Source organism: Cebus imitator, unplaced genomic scaffold (genome assembly GCF_001604975.1).
Source record: "Cebus imitator isolate Cc_AM_T3 unplaced genomic scaffold, Cebus_imitator-1.0 Scaffold252, whole genome shotgun sequence".
Lineage (NCBI taxonomy): Eukaryota > Metazoa > Chordata > Mammalia > Primates > Cebidae > Cebus > Cebus imitator.
The window spans coordinates 2,045,109-2,072,789 of record NW_016107567.1 but is presented as its reverse complement, the minus strand read 5'-3'; the positions used below and the strand labels follow the sequence as shown (position 1 = coordinate 2,072,789).

Here is a 27,681-nt window from a genome sequence, read left to right as displayed (position 1 = left end):
CCATTAAACACATTTTCAATCAGATGATTTACCTTTCCAGAAGACATCAGTCATGGTATGGTGTTTCTTCTGTTTGGAGAATACTGTGTATACTGCAGTCAAAATCTATCCTGTGGTACGTGCTTAGAGTACCTTGACTCACTCCACCTAATTGAAACTAATTTCTTCCTACCTTTGTGATTCAAATAAATATTTCTACTAAAGCACTTACTTTTAGAAAGAAAAATATGATGTCATGGTTATATAATAATGGATCATAAAACACCCTTAGTAAGCAGTGACTGTTTTTAGTTACTTCTGATAATTTGCACATAGTATCTAGGACTTGATCTGTTTAATAACAAAAGTTACTACTATTACAGCCTACCTACCATGATCCAAATTTCACCTCTGCTTTTTCATTTAATGTTTATTATTTTGAGTAGGTAACATACATCCTAATAAAATACTCAAGCACTATAAAAAAGAAACCATAAAAACTCTCCTTGTCTCTACAGCCCTGCTACGTAGGTGCTCTCCCACTGGCCATTTCTATGACCAGTTTCTTGGACTGTCTATAAATATTGTTCCTTTACACAATGACAGCACTCTAAACAAACTGATCTGTATTCTTTTTTATTAAACAAATTATCTTTGAGATTATTACTTATTAGATAGGTATGTAACGTATGTTATCCTACTACATAGTATTCTGATGAATGAAAACACCATAGTTTATTTCATCAGTCCACTTCAGAACAGCCATTTTGGTTGTTTCCAATCTTTTGTTTTTATATAACATCTGCAATGAATCAACTTGTATATTTTTCTTTTCACACATACATCTATGATAAGGAGAAATTCATAGAAGTGGAATTGCAGAATTATTTTTAATGTGAATTTTGATAGATCTTACCAGACCATTCTCTAAGAAGCTGCTACTCCACAGCAAAGAATGTGTGTTCTTCCATCTTGCTACCAATGTAAGCCCATCAAACTTTTTACTATGTCACTGAGCTAAGTAAAAGATGGTTGCTTTTTGCCTCCCTCTTTGTACATCGATTGATTACTGATATCGAAATTCTGGTTTATTTTGTCTTCTAAAGAATGTAGTTTTGTTCTTACAGGGAGATAGCAGGCCATGTACATTCCATCAAGACTTGGCATTTGACACTGTTAGACTGGGGTTATTTCAGTTTTGCCCTTGATTTTAGGCACTGTCCTTACTCCTAAGGCATGGTCTACATTCCTCAGGTATGGCCTTTCTGGGAACGTGGAGTATTCATGCCAGGAGTAGTCATCATACTCACCCCACCTCTGGTTGTCCTAGAACTTCAGAACCCAGCTCTAAAGCTAAGAATCTGTTCTGTTCTTAGCTTACAACTCATTTCTACAGCTAGGTCTCCCAGAGAAATTGCATGCCCAGTCTAATAGTGGCTGGAACGCCAGGGATATTTTTATGTAAAAATTTTAGGCTTCTTTCTGCAGCTCTGCACCACTGGTGCCCTGCTTCTCGCATGCCAAAGTTACAGTCCTACACTGATCTCTGCCCAACACAACTGACATTCTCTGATTTTGGGGCTTACCTCATGTACTTTCCTTCTCTCAAGGATTGTAGCTCTGTACTGGTCACTGCTCATAGCCTATGAACAATTGTTTAAAATATTTTGCTCAGCTTTTTGTTGTTTACTATGAGAACTAATCCTGACACTGGCTGTTTCATCATAACCATAACTAGAACTCTGCCAAACAACAAGTTTTGAGGTGTACTATTACTGCCATTCCATTTAAAATATTTTCTATTATAGTTCTTTGATGCAACTCATTTGAAATTATTTCTTAATTCCCATATAAATATTTTTCTTGTTTTGTTATCTAATTCTTGTATACTAGCAATAAAGACTGAGGACATGGTAGGAAGAAAACCAATTATTTAAAGTTTGTTGAAACTTGTCTTACATACCTAGTAAATAGTCAATTTTCATAGACATTTGGGTGTATCTGAAAAGAATGTGAACAACTACATGCAATGTTTTGTATATTCTATTATATCAAGACTGTCAGTCATTCAAATCTGTGTACGTTCTGATTCTTTTTGTTTGTCTGACCTATCCAGCACTAAGAAGAGTGTTATGGTACTATGCACAAAACAGCTACAAATTCTCTGCCGCTCTTCCCATCAACAGGTAGAGTTTTTAGAGTTTATTTCTCAGTCTTTGAATTACACTGGCTAACAGAAGGTGGCAGAAGCACGACGTAGGTGTTTAGTCTTAGCCATTTTGGCTTTGCAGCTTCTGTGCTCTTTTTCTTGGGTGCTGCTGGCATCTGAACAAACCCAGGCCAGCATCCTGGAGGATAAAAGAGCTCAGGGAGTACCACTTGAAGCACACTATGTAACTGAAACAGAAAAGGGCCATTCCCCTTAGTGGAGCCTTGCTGCAATTGCCAACCCAGAGACTGTGAGCAAAAAACAACTGTTTTAGTCCAGTGAGTTTGGGGTGGTTATGCAGGAACAGATTGCTGTTGCAGATGTATGACAATCTCACATTCTAACTGCAGACTGTCCTATTTTTCCTTGTAGTCTGTCAATTGTTTCTTAATATTTTTAAAACTATAGTATTAGGTAGATACATACATAGAATTGATCTTTTATCATTTTGTAGATCACCATGACATATCATTACTTTTTACATAGTCAATATTTTTAAAGATATGTCCTCATATTTACACTTTCTTTTCTCTTCATTGACATTCCATAGCCATTTCTCAGTTTTTATTCTGGAAATGTCTTTGGTCTTGTTCTTCAAAGACCCTTCAATTGAATTGACAGGTATTTTCTTTCAGTACATTGAAAAAAACCAACTGACAGCCTTTTAAACAAATTCAGTCTTTTAACTTGTAATGTTGCTACTGAAAATTAAGCTATTATTCTCACTTTTGAAAGGTAGCATTTTTTCCTGTGGCTGCTTAAAAGATCTCTTTCTTTGTTCTTGGTGTTCAGCTCATTCACTATAATTTGCTCACCATGATTTCTATTTATTCTGGTTGGGGTTTGCTGGGCCTCTTGACTCAATGGGTTGTTATCTGTAATCAATTCTGGGAAATTCTCAAGTATTAACTCTTAAATAGTGTCTCTCTTCCATTCTATCTTCTCCTTCTGGGACTCCAATTAGGTAAGTGTTATACATCCTTTTACCCTTCATTATTCTTAGTAACTTGTATTTTTTTATTTGCTTGTTTTCTGTGCTGAATTCTGGATAATTTCTGCAGGTCTCTTATATTTAACCAATTTCTTCACTGACATGCTATAAAATCTCAAAACTGATTGTTTTTTAAAAAATATACTTATATTAATTTTTACATGTTTTCTTTAGTTCTTTACCAAATCTGTCATTCTTTATATTTCTTCTTACAATTTCTTCTCATAAAGTTTCTCACTGATTTCTTTAAGCATGTTAAACACATTATTCTACATTTACATAGATAATCACAACCACTGAAACTGTTGAGGGTCTATTTCTGCTGCCTATTGCTTTTGGTAGTTCTTGCTCATGGTATCTTGTTTCCTTGTGAGTTTTAAGAATTTGACTATGATAATGCTGCTTGATATCCTTGGAAATTATCCTAAAATGCCATTCACATAATTTCAGAGTGCTTGGAAATACGATAAATGCCACCTAGATTATTCTTTCATTTTACAGACATGGAAACTGAGGCCTACAAGTCATACAACTACAACAGGGTAGAAATGAGGCTGAACTCAGGCTCCTAGTGCCTTAGTTCAATGCTCTGTCCATTATATAGGGCTGCTTTTTATAAATCCACGTCTCTTCAAGCTAAACAAGCATTTTTGAATTGCATGTTCCTAAAGAGTATCATTTTTACCACCCAATTTTATAATAATGTTGAAAATGAGATTGAATCTCTAGGTAATAATGCTGTTATCATATATTATATGGCAATAGTATATATCTTCCAGTTGATTGCTTTATGAATGGCATTTAATGAGAAATCAGATGTAACTGTCAACATTTTTGCTAGAGACAAAACTTTCCCTAAGTATTGTTAATACTTTACCCATAGCACTAAAATATTCTTTTTGCTTTCTAGTTAGATCTGCGAATGATTTCATGAAAAGTATTAGAGTATATGAAGACATAGTGCCAGTTTCTATAAAAAATATACAATCAAAACAAATTAAAAATCTCATTTACCTGTTCTGAATTTTCTTTGTTTGTTTTGTTTTCTTCATCTTCTTCTTCCTCTGGTTCCACTGGTGCAGGAGTCAATGATGCCACAAAATGCCACAGAATATCATGGAGAGAAGTGGTTTGGATGACATTACACAGAAGCCAGTTGAAAGCCTGAATAAGTAACAGTTAAATGAGTTCAACATAAAAATAAAATACATTAATTTAAAAAGTACTCAGAAACAAAGTACCTCCATGGATAAAGTTCAAAGAAAGATACTCGAAAATTTCTTTTCTTAAATTAAAAAAGTAATACCTTAGAGTTTTACTTTTTATTTTTTCTTTTTAAGAGACAGTGTCTTGCTCTGTCCCCCAGGTTGGAGTACAATGGTGTAATCATTGCTCACTGCAGCCTCAATCATTCAGGCGCAGTGATCCTCCCACCTCAGCCTCCCAAGTAGCTGGGTCTACGGGCACATACCACCAAGCATGGCTGATTTTAAAACTTTTTTTGGCAGAAATGAGGTCTCATGATGTTACCCAGGCTGTTCTCAAACTCTTGGTTTCAAGTGATCCTCCCTCCTTGGCCTGCCAAAGTGCTAGGATTATAAGCATGGGCTACTATGCTTGGCTCCTTAAAAATCTGACCTTTATTTCACTGAAAACACACAGAACTTGAAACAGTTAATACTTTGGTGTTTTAATTTTTTAAAAAATGGAGAAAATAATTTATAAAATATATCACCAAAATACCTTTTCAAACCACTTTTTACTTCAAAAATTCTTTTTAATATTAATTTATTCAAGCACATTTTTTCCAACTTGCATCTGGATGAACACAAAGCGTATCTCAAGCTCTACGCAAACAAACATTTACTTATGGTAGGTTATTTATCATACTCGATAAAAATAATGATTTACTATATATAGGCCTCTGATATACAGTAATTCTACTATTTCCAGAGACTGAAGGCCCAGAGAAATTATTACTAGTCAATTTAGAATTACTCTGTCATTTCATTCTAATAAAATGTGATTCTGAGTGTAAAAAGCTTTTAAAAAAAGATAGCCTCAAAATTCAAATAGTAAAGCAATACAGAAATAAATTTCTTTAGAGTGCTTAAACATGAAATTCTAAATTTGTTTATATTCATAAACTTTAGAGTCTAATTTTATATGAACACTTAAAGCTTTTAATTGGCTAAAGTTTTTTAATTTCACACAATTTCTGTTGGTAAAAAAGTGGTATCATTAAATGAATGAATCAGTAATTTCATTAATATACTCATACCTCCATAGCAAAAACTCGACAAGCAGATTTCCTTAGGGCCTGTTTCATTGCTATTTCAAGACCTTCTAGATCATGATGTTGTATAACAAAAGCTAAAACTGGCCACTGGAAATTTCGTTCTCCTTTAGAAAGAGAGCTGTGGGCTGAGATTAGCCGAGAAAGCTCAGGAGACGGATGTCTCAATAGGGAAGAACCAACTTCTATTAAAGAAAAAGAAAATTATTAATTTAATATGCAGTAAATATATATTTAATAATACCTAGCACATTCACTTTAGAGCCTTTGTTGTTGCTTTTTGTGTTTTGCACATGACATAAATCATAACAATTTCAACTTCTACTGAGGAAGAAACCAAGGCTCAGAAAGATTAAGTATGCTATCCTCTGAAAATCATACAGCCATTAAGTTGTACAGGTGGGTTTTGAATTCAGAGTTAAATCTAAAGTTTACATTTCTAAAATACTCTAAAAGCTAAGTGATGTATATTCTCTTTAAATGAAATCTATATCTTATGTGTATCACTTTATAAAAGATGGCTTTGTAAGAAACATGTCTCAATAGGAAGTAAAAAATATTTATTGAATGAACCTACAAATTGCTGGGCAATTTTCAGTAGCGTTTTTCTTAGATGTCTGCAATAAGATACTTAATCATCTGACTATCATTTTTAGGCCAAAGCTCCCTTTTAGCAAGTGATCTATCTGATAATTTATCACTGTATTATCCTGTTTTTCTTGGGTTTCTTTAATTATACTTGAGGTAGAATCCTCAGCCCCAATTTCGGGCTGCTGAAACCAACCGGTCCAGATCAGATCATGTAACTCTCTCTCTTTCTCCTTTTTCTTTTTTCTTTTTTTTTAAACTGATTAAGGGCTATTCATATCCCCAAAGTTTTATTATCTACTTAGAATGATGACAGCTACAAGAGTTATAAGCTTCTATTGGGGTGGAGAGATAACTGTGAATGTGTACATCATTAGAACTCCTGGTCCACAAAAGTTTAGTGGAAGGGATAATGGCTGTAACATTTGGCTTAGATACCTAACAAGTAAGATGGTAAAGGTCAATTTATTCTTGAACAATCACTGAATGATCTCCAGATTTCCCTTCAACTGAGATGCAAAATTTAGAGATGTACATTCATAGCTGTGTCACACAGAAGGAATGTCAGTCACACATTAGAAATTACCCTATGCCTTTTCCTTCAAAAATTAAAATTTAAAACTTATCTGCAGATAAAACCATTTTCTTTTTTATCTGTAATAGATCACTCAGTATTCTTTGTTGTCCTCATACTTACCAGTGTCTCCACTGTTAACTCTTCTTCTAGGAATGGCTTTAACTCGTGCAGGTAAAATGGAGTGTTGTTTATCATATTCAGAAGCGACAACTGAGTATGATCTTTGGAAGACAGTTCTCTTTGCAAGATCAGTATCAGTTATGGGACTGGTTTCTAAACTGTAGATGGAACAAGACAACAGACACAAACTCAGAAGAACTGAATGAAATGTAACTATACTTTAATAATGTAGGCAAATATGTGAATCAATATTTCATGTGAAGAAACAAAATCAAAGCCAAATTGACAATCTCTCTTTAAATCATAATTTGATCTTTTCAAATGCAGTAACATTTTGACTGATTTCAGCATTGTATCTTAAAGCTTGTGGTTTTCTTGAATCTACTTTGCATTTTAAATGAAAAAGAAGAAAAGGCTTCTAAGATCCTTTTAAAATCAAAAGCATTGGAGTGGAGTTCATGTGTCATAATATTCAGGAAAAACAGGCAGACATGATCATAAGCGTACCAAATAGAAAGAAAAAGGATATGTACACATGAAAACCTAATAAAATAGAAAGTAATATTTGGTTCCAAAGTTTTCTTTTGGTACTTCAGTGTTCTGTCAGGTTTCTCACTCCTGGGAAATGCTGCCCAAAGCCCGCAGAGAATGGCTGCATCAAGGTATAATGAGAAGTAATAAACTGATTTTTGGCACAAGTATTGTATTATACTTACACTCTATAAAAGAACTTAATGGTTTTATTCAGGCTTAAGTAAACTAACAGCTTTTCCATTTATTAAAACAACATAAAAACATGTAAAAAGTTATTGAGCGCTATATAATTTCCTTTATTGAGAAATAGAGAAATCCCTTCTCATTTCTCTAAAACAAATTTAGAAACTGTTCTTTTCATAAGCTCCTTTTTCTGTCACCTCAATTCAAATTGGAATATTTTTGCTCACCTTGGGTTCTGGAGTATTTTCCATTGTTCAAATTATGTCAGAAATCCTGTGTATCTTGGTTAAGTCGTCTATTTTCTAATAGGTGGCTAACTGCCTGGGTGTTTTCTTTATTTGCCACTTCTCTAAGCTTATGTATATTCTTGTTTGAATACACTATAAATACTGTACATAACTGATTGACAGTAAATGTCCCTGGATGTTAGTATAAGTTGTTTGGTTCCAGAATGACTAGAATACAGGGAAACATTAATTTAATTCACTTTATAGATGGTGTTACTATAAAGCATAGATACTTGCTTTCAGAGGAATTTTTCTACTAACTTAAAAAAAATCATTACACAAATTTAAAAAGTGACTGTTCTTACAAAAATAATAATGCCTGTGAAAGAATTGAAGCAACACAAGAAAATCCAAAGAAGAAAGCAAAAGATGACATCTGTAATTCAATGGCTACCCTGGGCCATTGCTGCGGAGGCTTTCTTGCCTCCTGTACGACGGTTAGCAACATCCCTGGCCTCTACTCACTAGGATGTCCACTCAACTAGCCCAGCTGTGACAAACAAAGGTATTTCCAAACATTGCCAGATGTCAAAAGGGAGGCAAATATCATCCCAAGTTGAGAACCACAGATTTAATAAATTCATTTATTCATCAACTTTTTTTTTTTTTTAAACAGATGGGGTCTTGCTCTGTCACCGAGGCTAGAGTGCAGTGGCACAACCATAGCTCACTGTAACCTCAAAACCCTAGGCTGAAGCCATCCTCTTGCTTCAGCCTCCAGAGTAGGTAGGCCTGCAGTTATGTGTCACCACACCTGGCTAATTTTTGAATTTTTTTTTTTTTGGTAGAGACAGGTTCTTGCTATGTTTCTCAGGCTGATCTCAAACTCCTTGCCTCAAGTAATCCTCTCGCCTCAGCCTCCCAAAGAACTGGGATTTATAGGTATGAGGTAATGTGCCTGGTCCTCATCACCTTTTTAAATAACTTGAGTTTGTCAAGATGCTTTTTCAATAACTCAAAAATGCCATATTTCCTGGATTATTGTATGTTTCAGAATGTTTCAACCTAACTGAATATAAAATCCTTAGGTCATAGTTTCTTTTCTTTAGGATTTTGTAAACATTGTACTTATAGGCTTTGGTTCCATTATATTTTCACTATATACTGCATAGTCTTTAAAACTATGCTTTTCACTAGTCATTTGATTCATTTGACTAACACAATTAATCATGGATTTTGTGGTAGAGCTGTGCTTTTCAAGAAAATCATGTTTTCAAGAGCTTTTATATTTGAGTGTGTCTGACATTGGGTAAAACTTCCAAGGTAATGTTTTCTTTCTTTTGGAGCTCTGGAGACACTGTTTCATTTTTTCTTTAACTCAGAGTTGCTACACAGAAGCTTAAATTCACAACCTAACTGCTTTTGCAAGATGACTTGTTTATCTCTGCTCAGGTACATGGAAATGTCTTTCTTATTTCTTGGAGTTTTGCTAACTCAAGGTATTTCTTATACCTATAAAAATTTCCTTCAAATCTGGAAATTCAGTACTTTTTTATTTTAAGGATTTAAAAAAACAGTATAGCTTAAGCAAGGTTTTAATTGTGTTTGTTGGTTTTTCTGCTTCAAAGACAGTAGTTATTCTTATTGCCCTGTTTCTCATATCTGTCATCTTTGCTCTCATTGTTATAATCTCTGTCCTTTTTTTTTTTTTTTGCCCATTGTGATGATCTCAAACCTGACATATATCTCAAATTTATGTAAATAATTCAATTTGTTGTTCTAAACATTTCTAATTATTAGTTTTATGATGGTGTTGATTTGGTCTTCACTCTGTCCTGTTAGCTTTTTATGTGTCTTACATTTGAATTTTCATTTGATTAAATGTATACCATTATCAAATTTGCAGTACTACAGAGTACTTAGGGAATTTTCTTCTTTTCCTTAAGGTGAGTTTTCTTTCATATTGGGTTTTTTCTCTGACGTTTGCATTACATACTATTTATTTTTATTTTGCTAATACTTAAAGTGGGCAGCTCTGTTTCATTCTGTTGTTTGTTCTGATAAAGTAGGAGCAGATTTCCCTAGATTTCCTTTCTTATCATATTTGACAGGTTTTATTCACCTCCCAGAGATGAATGGAGATTTATTTAATATTCTATACCAGGGATTATTCTACCTAGTTGGGTGTCATCTCATTTCTGTATTAGCGCTCCCTGGAACCTCAGACTTGCTCTAATTCAGTACACAGTTGCAGAGAATAGAATTATCTATAAGATTTCCAATTTCTACTGGAAACAATAATCCAAGAAGTTTAAGATTTATTTTCGGTGCCACTGCTCCCATGAAAACTCAAAGTAACCCTTCCCTACTCTGATTTACTAGAGCATTAAGTTGTATCATATAATGTAATCTTTAATTCCTTCATTAAGCTGATCTCTTCTCTCCAACTAGTCTGCCTTTCCCCTTAAGGACCTTACCTTAGTCATGAACACGTATGCTTTTCCTTACTGCTCCAACAGTTAGCAGAGCTGACTCATGGATGTATTAAAGAACTTCTACAGGCCTCTTTTCTAGTTCAAAGTCTTTCTTCCACCAAACACTAGCTATTCAACAGACAGGAGAGAACTAAAATACCTTGGTGGCATAGACTTCATATTGCTCTCTGGCTCCTCAAATACGTTAGGACTTGCATCAGGAGTTACTGATATATACGGGGCAGGTACAGATGTTGAACGTAGATATCTCATTTCATCCTGGAATAGGTTGTCATCTTGATAGCCCACAAAATTTTCATGATGATGCCTGTATTAAATCAAACCCAATAACTTAAAAGTATGATGGCCATAAAGATTCTCTCCATTTTTAATCTCCTTCATGACAGGAAAAGCAGCACATGTAAATCATAATTAAAGGCAAAGTATTAAAATAATCGTAGATGTAGGTAGGTGAAAATAAAAGTCCAATAATTTTATTCATTGATATCCAGGTACCACAAACGTTTCAAATTCAAAATTGAACTAATTTTCCTTCTGAGAACTTTTCCATCTTCCAGTGTTTTGGTGAATGATCCCACCAACTATCCAGGTGCTTAAGATAAAATATTTCCAATGCTGTCGTAGGCTTAGCCCTCAACCATCGCCATCATTCAAGCCCATAATATTAGGTTTCCTCTCACAGTCATTCTCTCTTCTCATTCCCTATCACTGCTGCCTTGGTTCATGCTTATTATTTCTTGCACAGATCACTGAAATATAGGCAGTTACTTTTTGGGTAGGAACACATATAAGATCATATTTGAAAAATGTTATATATATGAAGTCTGTGGTTCAGGGTGGAGTGGGTGCCCATTCCCCAGAGAGCTAAAAAAAAAATCTATAATTATGCTAAGTTAGCACTTTTCACATGTTTTACAGTTTGATTCTTTCCTTTTCAAAAAGAACAAATAGTTGCTAACCTAAGTCCACAGAGTGGTGTGACTCACACTAAAGATCTGTTGTATTTGGCATACCTGATGATTTCCACCTCAGTCTCATGTGTACTTAGTCTCATATTTTCATTTTTGTTGCTTATTCATTTTACTGCAACAGCAAGCATAAAATTTTAAAAACCACACAACTCTGCTACACAAAGAGGATACTTTCCAAAATAGAACTGTTGGCTGGCAAGCCATGTCAGCAGGCAATACGTAGATATCTTCATTTGTCAGCTGATGAAAAAAATCTGATTTTGGTATATGAAAGGCTGTTTTGGAGTGTCAGTGCATAATGTGTGAAAGTATAGGCTGTACCATTCAAGTCTAATATTCGAAAATAGGATATTAACAGGTTTCTCTTTATCTCCAGTAATACACTTTTATCTAGTCTCCACATTAGCTTCCATATTCACAGTGATCTTTTAATTGCAAACCAGTTCATTTATTTCTCTGTTTAAAATCCTTCCTCTGTTTCCTCTGCTCACGGGATAAAATGCAATCTTAATCTGGGCTACAGGGCCCAACATTACTTGGGTTAACCACTTTGAAAGGCCTTTCACATATTTCCTTCAGTAGCCAGTGCTTTAACAACCCCATGATTCCTCAAATGTGTAATGAGATTTGTGTCTTTGCTCATGTGGGTTATTCTTCCAAGAGTTGCTTTCTTCCTAGCACCTGCCTGATAGATTTCTATTTATCTTTTAAGATTCTACTAAAAAGGGTCAGACCCTCTGGGAAGGCTTTCCTGATTTCCTTGGGAAGATTCAGATACTCTCCCTCTTTTATGCTCTAACAGCATCCTACATCATACTTTTCTTTCTCCCTTTCCTTTTCTTTTTTTTTTTTTTTTTTTTTTTAAGAGAGAAGTTATTTATTGGGAACATTTGACAGAGCTTTTGTACATCATGGGAAGATTGACCTAGACATGGAAAAAAACTAACACATTTAAAAAGTAACACAGTTTGACTCCATGGAAAACAAAAAGTTATATAATACAAAATGTCATCATCAGATACTATTTGGTGTAAGAGTAACAATATTTACATACTGCAAATAATAAGGAAAACATAAAATTCTGATCAACTGAAGGAAGGGTAAAGGGAAAGGAACCAACTTTCTGAAACTATATGGCTGCCAGATCAATGCCCAACATACACACATCTTCCTCTGTATGATAAACCCTGCCCGGGATGCTGAGAAACCATGACCCTTAACCTTCCTTCCTTTGGAGTCAGGAATCTCAACTTTCCTCTCTAAGTCTTAGCTGCTGGGTCATTTCATTAAAACTTTATCTACATTTTTCTGAGAATGTCTTTACTTCTGTGCGAATGAGGGACTTCTCTTCTCAGGTCCACGAGGGCGTGGTTTCAAATGCTGGTATTTCCTTTGAGCGCATCCTCCACACCTCCATCCAGGGACAAGAGGGGTTTCAAATATAAAGTTGTCTGATTTTCGGGCGCCTGGGCCAGGTAGGGAAAGCCAGGAGGGGCTCTTTTGTCCCAAAATCCCGCCAAAAGCTCCAGGAGGAGGGGACTCTTAACTCAAAGAGTTGTGGACCAAGTAGCCAATCTGATGTCAAAGATCAATTACTCCAGAGGAAGTTGGAAAGAACTTCTCTCATTGTACAAGAACATGAATGGGGAGGGAGTAACTCAAGAGTTAAAACTTCAGCTGCTCCTTACCTATACGGATTTCTCTCTCTGGGGTCCCCTCCCATGACAGCGTGGGAGCTGTCTTCTTTCTCTCTCTGTCTAATAAATCACTTTTCAACAAAACTCTTTGGGTCCACGATATTTATTTAAAAGGTAAAGTCACCAAGCCTCTGGGCCCCGTTTCTCCATTCTTTGGGGTTAGAGAGGCCAGGAACCTCCCGTCCTGGGGAGCTGGGTACGCTCCCCGGCTTACGTGAACTTACTTAGAGAAGGGTAGCTACCCTCTATCTTTACTTCTGGACGTTAATATACTGCACATGCAAAAAAATTGTTGTTAGATTGAAACAGAAACCAATTAACCTTTTGCTGACCTTACAGGGCTTAGAATTTGTTGCCCAACAGACCTGGAAGGGCACCCCACCAATGTTTCAGAAATTGACCAACTCTCAAGGAGGAAATGGGACAATGGCAGGGAAGAGCAGAGATGCTAAAGGACTGTAAGGAGAAGGGGTTTAAGAAAACAGATCTGGAGGATGTCACAGGACGCACCCCAAGACACCACAGAGTTAAGGATCCTGTGAACATATCCTCTCAAAATCCTAACACCCTCCATACATGCTTCTATTGTAGCACTCCTCACACGGCATTTCAAATGTTTCACTGACATGCCTGACTTGACATCAGAATATGAATACATAGAAGCCAGGATTTTGTTATATTCATTCATTCAGGACCTTTTTTTGTTATACTCATTCATTCATTAGCACAATGCTAGTAGGTACTCAGTTGGTACTCATTTAAATGGTAACAGAATAAATAATTTACAAAATAAAAGACTGCTACAGGAAACATCACTTTCTTTCTACTTCAGCATTTCCCAAAGAGTAAAAGATAGCTACAGTCTTATTTTCTAAGACATATTTTTTATTAATAACTGCAAATTGATGAAGCATTTTATCATAAAGTCATATTTAGTCAAGGCAACTCAAAAAACAAATGCCTGGAAGTTTCTTTATAGTACAATATCTAATGAAGTGTAGGTCAAATACTGAAATACCCCAGATATCAGTAAACAATCACTGTTAATCCAAAGGTGATTAAAAAAAAAAACCAAAATTTTATTACCTAGCTAATGTCTGCAGGTAGAGACAAGGCATTTTCACAGGCAGATCCTCAGAAATGCCTTCTTTCACGCTGGGCAACTGAGATTGGAATGGCTTTGCAGGATGGTAACACAGAATGCTTGGTTCTGCTGCACTGCTCAGGGACAGCAGGAAGAGTGCATTGGCTTTAATCACTTGGTGAGCTTCCATGGTGGGCAAGGCACGCGGGGTCTTGACTTGCATTGGTTTCCTCCTAGATTGTTTGACCTGGCAAAGAAAAAAAATCAAAGTGATCTTTCCTGACTTACATTAAAATCCTTGGTTTCCTAAGCTAAGTATTTTGAGTTTCCCATTAAAAATTATTAAACACTTGTAAAACTATTTTAAAATAATAAGATTATAAAAGACAACATTCACTTCATATTCATCCTGGGCTGACTGAGACTATTTTGTATCAAACACAAACTATACTTCCTTACTTTCTTCAGAAAAATTTAATATCTAACTAGTTAAATCTAAAAATAATTCATTTTAAAAAAGTAAATCATCTTAGTGTGTAATTCAGCAAAATTTTTTAGTTAGGTGTGCCACTACAGTGAATAAGGAAAAGAGAGAATAGATATGAAATAGGAAAATAAAGGAGTCAAAAAAAGAGAAAGAGAAAAGGAACGTGAAAAGGAACGATATGTATATGTAGAGAATAACAGACAATAATGAAGAGTTACACAACAAATATTTGTCAATAAGGCGTATGTAGCAGAGGTTAATTATCTAGTGTTATTCCAATATATAGCTATTTTTTAAACTTAAGAAGAGCTGACTTAGTACAAATATTAAATTTGCATATGATTTCCACTGTAAAAGCTGATCTTTAATATCAACTATGTGGAATTATCTGATGTAATAATAAGATCATAAAAAGGGATTTTTATAAAATGTATCCATATCATTAAAAGTATAGCTCCGAATGGAATCAAATACCTTCTCCCTTGCAGCAGCCTGTTTTTCACGGAGGTATTTTTCTCTACAACGATCACATACCAGATACCACGTGCTTCCTCCTATGCCACCATCACCACAGTTACCAGCCCATCCTCCACAAAAATGCCCAATGCTATTGTAACCTTGTCCACCAGCATACCGGCCACAACCTTGAAACAATAACAAAAATAAATATTTAACACTTGAAGTGGCCTTAATAGTTTGATCCTTACTACTCGTACATTAATGACAGATTGACCTTCTCAAAGAAAGTAAAATACTCAAGTAGATACCTGATTTTCAGGCTACTAACTATATCAGAAAAATAGGTTACCTGATCAAAAGCAATTGATTAAATCATGACCAAAATATTAGAGATACTTAGTTTCTATTCAGAATGATAAAAAAAAAAAGATAGGATACAGGTACATTTAGATATACTTAATTATGTCAATAAAATGAGACAAAACAAGTATAACAGTTCTATAACAATGATATATTTTCAGAAATCATATATTCATAAAACATTTGAGGTATAGTATGTAGACAAAGAAAAAAATTAACCAAATTTGTACTAGGTGAATTTGGACTATTAGTCAATGTTACAGAAATCCTTATATTTACTGAAAATGCAGTCTTCTTATAAAACAATGTTACTTCCATAGGAAAAGCCTACAAAAATCAATATAATCTAATTTAGTCTGCAATTCTGAACAGGAAAATACTAAAATCAAAGGAGATGGCCTGTAGGTATGGGCATGTATGAGACAGACACCTTAACGGCACCCTTTGTGTTAACACATAAAATTTTTTGAAACGTGCTACAGGAAAGTGAAATAGCACTAAATGACCTGGCCATCATACTATTAGAATTTCTTTATCTGTTTTTCACAAAACCCTGTATGGATAATGTACTTTAAAAATGACATTCTAAGATACTATAAATTTTCTATTCTTTGACATCATTCACAGAACAGCTCAAATGAAGTGATCCAGTTCATTAAAGAAAAAAGTACTTTTATGTACATTTGACAGTATCATTTACCTGGGTGAGCTTGTCTCATGTGATAGGTCACCGGGTACGGATGTGACTCCCCACACAGTTCACAGATGGTATCTTTCTCTGGTCCTCCTACTGCCAGCTGGGCCATCTCTCCAAACAAATTACCCCTGGGCCTAACTTCTGCCTTTTCTTTTTTCTTTTTTTCCTTTTTGGCCTTCTTATTCTCTTTCTCACACTCTTTCTTTTTAAGAACTGCACAGGAACCAGGACTTGGAAAAATCATATTCTGGGAAGCAGCTTTGATAGTAGCCAAAGAGATGTCTTCCCAAAAAGCCACTAAATGTTGCAAAGTTAAGGGAAGAGGAGATTTAGACTTCATTGTGTGATGCATGGACATTTCAAAAGTACTCTCAGTTTTCCCATCCTCACATTTTTCATGTAGAGGTGGTTCCTTAAGCATGGACAACACCTTGTTTTTGTTGATACTACCCATCTTAGATATATCTGGTCCATGGGGTGCAATATTAAACATATTCAGTGCAGATGATATTTCTAATGAGTGTCTATTTTTTAACTTGGTTTCTTTTTCCTCTGCAGGCTGTTGGCTATTTAAACTACTCCTTATAGGAGCATGCTCTTTGGAAAGTTCAGGATGGAACTTCAGGAAAGAAGAACAAGCCATTGCATCATGTACTATGCCTTCATGCCAGAGGAACGAAGCGAACACGGCTCTGGCACATTCGGCCACAGAAGGAGACATAGCTTGCTTCGCTGGTTCTAAAGGCTTGGATCCCTCTCCTTTGAAAAGAAAACTTGATTTTTCTTTTTTGGGCCTGGTGTGTCTATTCCCACATTTTCGACTTATTTTGGGGGATGCTCTCATTTCCTGTTCATCTTTCAGAGGTGCTTTTCCAATGCTAAAATGAACTTTATTTGAACCTTCATCCACACTCTTAAATTCACTGCTGTCATCGCAGGTGCTGTCTGTTAGACTATTTGTTTTTAATGTACTTGAGGTGCAGACTTCGACCACCTCACTGTGGAGGTTTTCCTGTACCACATGGGGAGAGGGAGCTCTGTTTTCAGATCCAGGGGAATCTTTAGAATCCTTTGGTACTGATTTTGGTTTTGGTGACGTTGACCGTCCCCTCAAAGGTTCTGTGAGGGGCATTTTCTTCTTGCGGAGGGTATCTGGATCAAGTGTATAAGAGTCTGATTTGGAACGTTCCCGAGGAGGATCAAGTTTTGTCTTAACAGGAACAGTGCTTTTTTGAGGTAGATTTTTATCATGTGGTGAGGAGGAGCGTGGAGAACTAGCACCCGATGGGCTAGGCCTATTGGCTGGGAGAGTCTTTGGCTTAGGAGATGACAATCGAGAACCTGGTCCTGGGGATTCAGCTCTGGAGCTAGAAGACATCCTCCCATCAGATTTCAATGTCTGCAAGGTGTTATGGTTGGGGGACAGTGACCTACTATGGGAATCTGACCTCAACTTTGCAGCATCAGATTTTAAGATGAGGGATTCACTAGCAGATAAACCTTCTGTGCCCCTTGGCTTCTTCTGATCAGCAGTAGTCCGGCTCATACGTCCATCAGGTTTAAGTGATCTGCTGTGTTTAGAGGACAGTTCTGATTTTCCTGATGTAGAGGCTGGTCTAGAAGATGTTGAGATGTTTCCTCGATCACCTGCATGGTCCATTTTATAGTGAAACTTATTAATAAAATTATAACTTAGTGATAGCCACTAAACACTGAAATCAAAAACATAGCTACAAAATTTATATTGTTTGTCATACATATTAAAATACTTGAAGAATAAAGAAGGGGAAATATTTCTCACAAAATTTCCACACATCATTATACAACCATTATCACCAAAAACTATTTTCATGGATGCAAAACAGACTGAACAAATCCGGTGTGAACTATCAGTGATATCCCAACCTCTGCCCTAGTGGAATAACTCAGGAGAATTTCAATTCAGTGAAGGACCAGAAAGAGATAGAAAATAATTTTTTTGAATAGGAAATTATTTAATATTAAAACTTGTATTTTAAATGTGAAGTAGAGCTACATTTCCAGCAGAGTGATACCTTGCATCCTTAGGGCAATGGTATAGGTTTTGCTGAATTAAAGAACTGAATTTATGCATAGACATAATTACAATTTTCAAGTGTATGCATAAATATAATTAGGCTAATCAAGAGCTGCTTAAGAGGCACTCTGTTTTATGATCAGATTAGTTTATAATGAGCATATAAATGCCCTAGAGCAGTTATTTAATTATTTATAAACAGGTTATACTCCAAAAGTTCAGGAAGCTTAGCTGCTTAGAACTCAGAGCTTGTGTCCCTTTGGAAACCAGAGAAACAGTGGATCCTCAGAATGAGTGTACAAGTCTGAACTGTGGACCCTCAAAACAAGGAGTCAGGAGATCAGGAGGATGACAGAAAAACAGGATGAAAGGAAGAACCACCTCCCTTTTGTAAGGTGAATTAGATATTGCTGCATGGACATTAACTGTTTTTAGCACCCTGTCTTTCATTCAGTATCTTTCCTTCGTTCTATTTTATGCCTTTCTTTGAGGCATTTAGAGTCGGGCTGTCCGTGCCCCAAGTAAATAGTACCAACTTTAACATTGCCTTTCCTCCTTAAAATAAAAACTTCTACTCTTAGTGCAAGTGATACTAGTTAGTTGTTAGGAGAAAAGCAATCTGACTGCAGGGTTTCAAGTGGTAGAAAAAACTGAAAATCCATAAACCCATCTGAAAGTATTTATATTTTTTAAAAGAGGGTTCCTAGGAAATTAAGATGGATTTGTTACCTGGTTATAACTGCAGGTTTTTATTTTATTATTTAAGAGAAAAGGATGTAAACAAATTCAGGTGACGTAGCAAAATGTTTTTATGCTTGCGTGCATGTGTAAATTGTGTATGGTCACGCTCTAGTGCTCTATGGCTCAGGACAGTAGTGCTGGAGAATATGCCCCCATCTTTGTCAAGGGCAAATTTTTGTCTGTTACTCTTCACTGATGTAATACTAAGAAGGAGTTCTGGAATACACTAGGTATTCAATAAATATTTGTTGAATGAGTAATCATTCCAATTTTCTCAATTTTTTTTCTTCTGCTACTCCCAAGTATTCAGATTCTCCAAGAGTCCACTTTTTACAATTAAGGCTCCCAAGGCCACAGGACAGAGGTCACAGTAGTTATTGATGTGTAAGGGTTAGATGCTTGCAAGTTGAGTAATTCCATGGTGAAATAATAGTGTATGGCAAGTACCTTATTTAGGGAACACTGATAAACTAAATGCTTAATTGCAACATGTCAATATTTAGGATACTTATTCTTGTCCTTTGTATGAATAAAAGTAACTAAAACACGATGCTTTTTAGTTTCTTGCAAAACTTCATTACTCAATCATGAACCTCCTTTATCATCTATGTGCTTTTTAAAATAAATATAGTATTAACAGAGAGCACTAAATTAAAAAAAAAAAAAAAAAGGGTTGAAAAAATATCCCAATACAGAATTCTAAATATCAATGCTATCTTCAGATAGCACAGATAAACAGATGTGATCTATGAATAAGTACTCTCAGTTTAAAAGTAGTTTAAAAAGTTGCTGCCCACCTCATCTTACTGACCTAGTAATAATAGTATATGGCAAATTTGATAAACAAATTATATTTGGTAGATTAAACATCAGTAGTCAGAGCCATTAATTTTGAGTATGTGATATTTGGAGTATTTGTTTTTTGTTATTAATCTGACAGCTGGACACATGTTTATCACCTTTATCATCACATTTATTTCAGAAACTGAACCATATATAATGGGAATCTAGACAAACAGGTAGTAAGTCTTTTATATCTCTCTCTCCAAAAAAATCCATCTGTGAACTGAAAGAGGTTTTCTCTCTGATTAATAAAAAAAGGACAACTTGTGTAGGATTTCTAACATAATGGGAAGGATTCATGACAAAGATTACCTATTCCCTATGTCAGATGTGTCCTAGTGGCTGACCTGCGCAACAGGTGCATGCAAGAAAGGTGGATACATGCTGATGCTGCCTGTATTCTAGGAAGGCATGCGTTCATGATGGTAGGCATTCACTAATCATGGAAACAGCTGCTGTGGTTGCCTGAAAAATGGAATCTGCCAAATATCAGGAACATCACTTGTCATATGTGAGCAAAGAAGTTTATTACACAGTGTTAGAAGAAACAGGCATTTGTATACCTTATTATAGCTCTAATGGTGGTGATTATTTTCTTAAGATCTGTAAGTGGTGACAGTTAAATATCTGTTGAAGTTTAAGCACATAAATAATGGCAGAAATATTTCTTTCCCAGATATATTTTTCAAATGACAAATCTTTTTGAAAAATTAATTTTTCCAAAATATATTCTATATATTAAAAAAAGACTATGCTTGTTAAAAGTGGAGTAAACTCATGTGATAACTAATTTATGTTCATCTTCTTCATTTGTGTTTCAAATGTTTTGCAGTATGTTATTAAATATTACTAAAAATTGTTATGGTGTGTGTTTAAAATATCAATAAACAGTTTGCTAAAAAATCTTCAGACAATACATAATACTTTCACATTCATCTCCTAAGTTATTTAATGACTGTATTTTTTACATTTAAGTGATAATAGGTAAACATTTATCTAACTTCAAAAGAATCCTAAAGAAATAATGACAAGATAGAAACTTAGGCCAAACAAATGAAATGTTATTAAACATGTTAAATGTATTCATTCACTAACGACTCACATATTTTTTCATGCAAAAATCATAAATTATCAGGATCATATTATATCATAATACTCTATGTATATATCACATGGCATGATATATAGCATATATCAGGTTACATGATACTATATGCTATTATACACAGTACTATATCCAATACACTATATAGCACAGGTTGTACAATACTATTCACTATATTTTTATGTTTCCTATTTATACATTTATAGTGTCAATTGCATAAATGAGAAACATATAGCTGTTTTATCTATTTCTAAGAAAAAAAGAAAATCAGTAATAAGTGGAAAAACTTATACAATATGTTAGCCACTGCTGTACAGCTTCTTTTTGATAAATTTTTCTTTAAATACAACATTTTAAAAGTTTAAATAATAGTTTAAGACAAAATATTTAAGTAGTCAACTGTAGTGTTTTAAAAGACCAAAAACATATTTTTAAATTGTCTGAAAATTTGTCCACAGTCAATAGTTTAAATATTTCTAAGTTTAAAATATTAAAACTTAGTCACTAAGAAAATAATATTAGAAAAATTCATGCCACACAGGACAGGTAGGTTTACATATAGATATAAATAGACACACCAGTCCTAATAACTAATTTAAACTTAAAAACTTCAAGTTCATTATCAGTGCTTCTCATAAAGGACTAAAATAGCAAAATGATTTTCATATTACCTAAGTTTAAGACTAAAAAATCTATTTTATGCCTTGTACATACACCATCTTTTTTTTTTTTGATAAAAATGATTTTTAAAATTCCCCCATTAGGTAATTCTTTCTTTGTATATACCTACGATTTTTTTAAAGATCTCGTAACCTTTTAAAATTAAATGAGTAATACTGTTTAACCTAGAGATGTAATAAACATGTATAGCAAGTAAGATAATCTATATCATAATACTGAATAGGAACATCATAAATTACCCAAACACGTACAAATTTAAATAAAATGGTAAGCTTTAATTTAAAAAAATGGAATGGCATGAAAATGACTGAGATGAATGGAAACGTCTTTAATGAAACTCCCTTATGTGCATTTAGAATGGCCCATCCATGAGCATGTATACCCACCCTTCAGTTTGTGAGACAGAGATGAGAGAGCAGAGGCAGGCCCAGCTACACCATAATTTTTGTAAATGCGCTCACGAGAAGCAAGGTTGCGAGATGGAGATTCTACAGTGGAAAACATTGGCAAAGAAGCAGCACAGATTCAACAGAAAAAAAATTTAGCAGAGAACACAAGCAAAAACAAAGCATTTCAAATGGTATGCAAGTATAAACTGTTATTTTAAATAGTTTATATTCTGCTAAATTTTTCAACAAGTACATTTCTCTAAAACCGAAACAAAGATCAAATCAATTAATTTAGATTAATATGTGTTAATGTCCAAATTTGTTAACTTAAAACTTAGTAAAGCTCATATCTCTGATAAATCAAAATTGAGCATTTCATTTTAGACTTACATTTCTTTAGCTTGGTTTTCTTTAATTTGGTGCTCATTTAAATAAAGATTTATATATATATATTTAATAGCGAAATAAAGAAATGTTAATTTTATTACTTACAGCTTAACTTATTGTCTCCTGGTTTCCTGAATGAACCCCTTACTATAATTTTCCAGTAGGTATCTCAGAATGAACCCAAGGTGACATTGTGTTTGGCTACTTTTCTGGGTCCATCTTCAGTGAAAAAGTTAGTACCAACCCCAGTATTTAGTATTTGTTTTGTAGATCCTACTTCTGATATCAAATTTCATTTACACAATGTCTTACAACACAAACAAAGCAAAGAAAATGCACAAATCACTGAAAAAATGTCAGGAACATCAATAACTTACTATGCAGGAAATGAAGTACTTAATTTAGCTTTTTTCAAAGAATTAATAGAAGCTTTAAAGTGTAGTCTTTTAAAAGCAGTAAGCTAAAAAACAACTCTATCTGAATCTCAAAAAACTTACTGTATTTAAAAATTTTAACTCATAACAATTAAAACAAAATTAATCAGTTGAGCTGAATAAATTCAGGTAATAAGCAGATAGTTGTCTTAGTATCAGTGAAATAAACTAGACACAACACACTTTTATTAAAATAATAGAAGTACTGTTTTTGACTGATTCATTATTATGGTCAAGATGAATGACTCATAAATTAAGAAGTCATTCAATGTAAAGTATTGAGTATGTATTGTGTGTCAGATATTGTTCTAGGCATTGCAGACACAATGATGAACAGAAACAAAGTCCCTGCTCTCACAGAGTTTATATTTAGGAGAAAGGGAATGAACAAATAAGTATACATCATATCAGGAGCTGATAAACTTGGGAGTCATATGCCACAGATGTGTCATTCTCTATGACTGCATAAGACCATTTAGGGAGTGATGCCTAGAAGAGGCCAAAGCCCTGGGACGTTTCTAGATGATGAAATAGATGAGGATATAGAAAGGATACTAGAAGTGAGCAGTCAGTAAGGCAGGAAATTTCTGGCAGGTAAATGAATATATTTCCAGGAAGAAAGAGAGACCAACTCTGTCAAATACTGCTGACCGATTAAGTAAAATGACATCACTATACTGACAACTGAATTTGGCAACAAAAATCACAGACTGACTATAGCAGCTTCTGAGGATAAGGACTAAAGCTCGAATGCAGTGAGTTCAAGAGAGAATAGGAGTAGATAGCAACATACATGACATAAAAACATCTTAATCTAAGTTTTAAAAAGTTCAATTTTTAATATTTTTGCACATCCTTCATTTTGAACAAATCTATAAACCTCAAAATATGTCAGGTGCTGCAAAAGGAATTCTTATGCTATTTAAGCCTCATATAATAAAGCGTTTGCAGCTACTGCTAAAAGTATCAGTTAGGAGGGTGATACAATTCTTCAAAACACAAAGTAGAATGGTGGCAGCCTCTGCATGGAAGAATTAATTCAAAGGGAATTCAAACTGCCAACATAGGAAGGAATACAATCTCCTGGCCTGGCTGCTAAAAAATCTGTGGAGACCCCATATGGCAAGAAGACACAGGTATAGGAAATTAAAAGAATATCATCTTAATTGGAAGCACTTATAAACAGAAATGTGAAAAACTACAAGAAAACCTGTAAGATAAGATGTTAGAAGTTTAAGGACAAACTTCTGGAAAAAAGTTTGAGAGCAAAATGGGCTTCAAGTCTTTTCAATATATTACAAAGGCTAGAGACTGGATTCCTAGGTATAATTCAGAGTGAAAAAAATATTTTCAAAAATGAAAGTCTAAAAAAGGTTAAGTGACCAAAGAAATTAAGCTGTTGCTAGAAACAACACATGTTCCACACGTTAAATGTTTACAAAATCTGCTCAAGTTTAAACATACTTTCATAAAGTTATAGTTAATTTTTATAGAGATTTATACTTTTTAATTTAAAAAAGGGAAGCAATCTATAAAAGATACCATTGATATCTACACACAAAGAAAAAAAGTTGATGTTTTAAAAATCATCTGATAGAAGTAATCATGCTATTAAAAATCCTATTAATACAGATAAGACAACCGATTATTATACTCATCTTCACAAAATTTTGATTATTTTTTTGGGTATCATTAAGTTAAAGAAAATAATATTAAAAATAATTTTAAAGAATCAGGATTTTTTTCTCCAGTGCTCATTTGAAGTTAATGTTGTTTGTTCACTATAGTATGCCCTTATAAACAACATGATTCTGTTTTTGGAGACAGAGTTTCACTCTTGTTGCCCACACCGGGGTGCAATAGCATGATCTCAGCTAACTGCAACCTCCGCCTCCTGGGTTCTAGTGATTCTCCTGCCTCAGTCTCCCTAGTAGCTGGGATTACAGGCACCAGCCACCACACCCAGTTAATTTTTTGTGTTTTTACTAGAGATGGGGTTTCACTATGTTGGCTAGGCTGGTCTCAAACTCCTGACCTCAGGCAATCCACCTGCCTCAGCCTCCCAAAGTACTGGGATTACATGCATGAGCCACCGCAGTTCTTAATGGGTCATTTTGTTTTCTTTGTTTTGGATCCCAAATATCCAATTTGCTGAGTCATATCATTTCCTAGACATAAAAACTTCGAGTTCATTGTAAATTATACTTTTTTTAAGTCTTCTCTAAGTACTGGTAACAATAATAAAGCAGTGTAAACTTTTCTAATAAGGAAAATATTCTCATTTCAGTTTAACAAAGACAAATCATGGTTTTGCTGTATCAGGGCCCTGACCTTATCACTGGAACCATAAACGAGAAGAATCAAGGCACCTGTCATCACCTGATGGCAGTATACAAAGCTGGAGGTTTTGGGATTTTAAAAGTAGCATATAACATCTTTGAGTGTTGAGTCAACAATTAAGCAATGATTGGAAATGTTACATTTCACAAGTTAAAATCAGTAATACAATATTTTAAAAAAGGGTACGTTTTAGCATTAAATTCAGTTTGGTGTTCAATTTGTTGATTTCTTACTATGTTCTATAATCAAGCTGTGACATTCAACAACAATTTGTTAAATTATTGGCAGCCAATGTTAAAAGAATTATAAAGAGGTTATTTGGAAGGACAATGTAATGGAAATACATTATATTCAGGAGGCTAGGTGTTTAATCACAATGCATATATCACTGTCACCAATACTCATAGCAGGTGAGATAATATTGATAAAAAATTTTTTCAAAGACATTCCACTGAGAGGCTACAAACAACAATAGGCAAAAATAATCTTTGGCATGTAATTGTGCTTCTCATGTTGTTTTGTTCTCAATCTTGAGGAGGAAGTGTAATAGTCATAAATTTTATAGTCTTAGTAAAGCGACAAGATGCAATCTTTTTTTCTCCTTCAGTTCCCTTTTTTGCGTTCCAATTTTTTTCCTTCCAACTTTTATTTTAGGTTCGGGGGTAACGTGTAGGTTTGTTACACGGGTAAACTGTGTGTCATCGGGGTTTGCTGTAAAGATAATTTTGTTACCTAGGTAATCAAGCATTCAATCCTCATCCTCCTGCCACCCTAGACGCAAGCAGTTTTTCAATCCTCATCCTCCTCCCGCCTTAGTTGAGATGTAATCTTAATAAGATCTTGGGAAGAGCTTGAGGAAGTTTTATAAATAAGTCTTATGACAATGTTCAAATAGCACTGTATTCTGTTCATGTTATACATACCAACATTTATGTGTTTATTTTTTTTTAATATAGGAAAACCTAATTCTATAGATCTGTCACAAACAGTTAAGATTTTGCCACATTTATGGTAGAACGATGGGAATGATGTTGCTGACTTTCCTCACTCGATTTAAATCCCAGTAATTGTGCATTTCTATTTCCCCCTGAATAGAACTTCAGATATTTTTGACAGCAATAGGCTACTATAAGAAGCAGTAAATAGTTAGGTCTAACTTTAGGGCTGAGACTATTTGGGAAATTAATTTTTAAATTATTTATTTAAAACATATTTAAAAACTAGTTTATTGGTCCTTGTAGAGACAATATATAAATTATGCCTTCAACTTGGCCAAAAGATGTGATTAATCAAACAATATGCAGGTTAAAAATAAGCATAATTAAGTGTAATTATTATTCCCACTTCTATCAGTGCTTCACAGGATTTTTTAGAAGGTGGCAGGGGTAGGCACAGTGGCTCAAGGTTGTAATCCCAGCACTTTGGTATGCCAAGGTGATCAAATTGTTTGAGCCCAGGAGTTTAAGATGAGCTTGGGCAACATGGTGAAACCTCGTCTCTACAAAAAATGCAAAAATTAGGTAGGTGTGAAGACAGTTGCCTCTAGTCCTGCCTACTGGGGAGGCTGAGGTGGGAGGATCACTTGAGCCTGGGAAGTGGAGGTTGCAGTGAGTCAAAATCGTGACACTGCCCTCTAGCCTGGGCACCAGAGTGAAATTCTGTCTCAAATAAATAAATAAATAAAATGAAATTTAAAAAATCAATATAAACATAAAATAAAGTGGCAGTGGTGATTAGTATATGCTCTTAGCTATGGCATCTGTTCTTGACTGACAGCTTTAGATGTAGTACTGCATAATCAATACATCCAATATTATTCTTTGTAGTAAACTTATCAGAAGAAATATGGAATTATGTGAATGGTAAAGGAGCTTAGGACATGGAACAGAAACTAAGTTTAACATAAACATTAATATACTAAAAGAATTAAAGACTTATTTACATAAAATGTTAGTATTTACATAAAATTTATTTACATAAATGTTAGTATACTATAAGAATTATACTAAAAGAATGAAAGAACAACATTTTAAACTTAAAGATAAACTAGAAACAAGCTTTTTACTAGATGATAACATTAATCCACATGATCTGAATGTGGAAAGGAAGATGGGATACATAAAGTGAATAACCCCCCCCAAAATACACTGTTTCTCTAAATGACACCTACACATAATTGAACTTGAAGAAAACATACTCATAGCATATTACTGAATATATTCTAAATCTCTAGTAAATATGGTTAAGAAAAATAACACTTTGGAAAAGCATGTCATCTCAGGGTTTGCGATAACTGAGACAAAAATTCTGAGCATAATTTGATGGGTATGCATCTTAAGCATTAGAAAGAATAACTTCAACATACAAGAAGAGGCAGATACTGCTTCCCAAACATTAACTTGAGACACAAGAAGACTGGATATGCTTTTAAAAGTAAAAATCTTACTTTTCACAAATTGCTTATTAGTTGCAAGGGAAAAAATATTAATTATACATCAGGGAAATCAGATATTTTGATAGCAAGTGATTAGCATTAACCATAACCCTTTCCTGCCTCCAGAAGGGACATCCTGAGAAAGACACAATGCTTACTTGGCACAAAGACAGCTAAAACCCTAAACCAAAAACAGAAGTGCTTTTAGGATAAGATACTTTTAAAGTACTATTTGGAGAAAGAAGGAAAAAGCAGGTGCCAACAACTCATTGCCTCAAAATGGGATTATGTGTTAACTACGAAAACAGAGGAACTGT

At 34.4% G+C, this 27,681-nt stretch overlaps 1 protein-coding gene across 18 annotated transcripts in view; it reads right to left on the bottom strand.

Annotated features, from left to right (window-relative positions):
- The window catches only part of MYCBP2 (MYC binding protein 2), a 275,403-nt gene that overhangs the window by 36,843 nt on the left and 210,879 nt on the right, over nt 1-27,681 (bottom strand). For 10 of the 18 annotated variants that reach the window (XM_037727973.1, XM_037727975.1, XM_037727976.1 and 7 more), the window contains 8 exons: nt 21,767-21,868; nt 15,958-17,601; nt 14,913-15,082; nt 13,954-14,198; nt 10,339-10,506; nt 6,761-6,918; nt 5,461-5,660; nt 4,194-4,343 (listed from right to left, as the gene is read on the bottom strand). In XM_037727973.1, coding sequence (XP_037583901.1) covers nt 4,194-4,343; nt 5,461-5,660; nt 6,761-6,918; nt 10,339-10,506; nt 13,954-14,198; nt 14,913-15,082; nt 15,958-17,601; nt 21,767-21,868 — 2,837 coding nt within the window. The remainder of the gene's footprint in view (nt 1-4,193; nt 4,344-5,460; nt 5,661-6,760; nt 6,919-10,338; nt 10,507-13,953; nt 14,199-14,912; nt 15,083-15,957; nt 17,602-21,766; nt 21,869-27,681) is intronic. The other 8 variants (XM_017498820.2, XM_017498830.2, XM_017498811.2 and 5 more) reach the window with 1 other exon arrangement.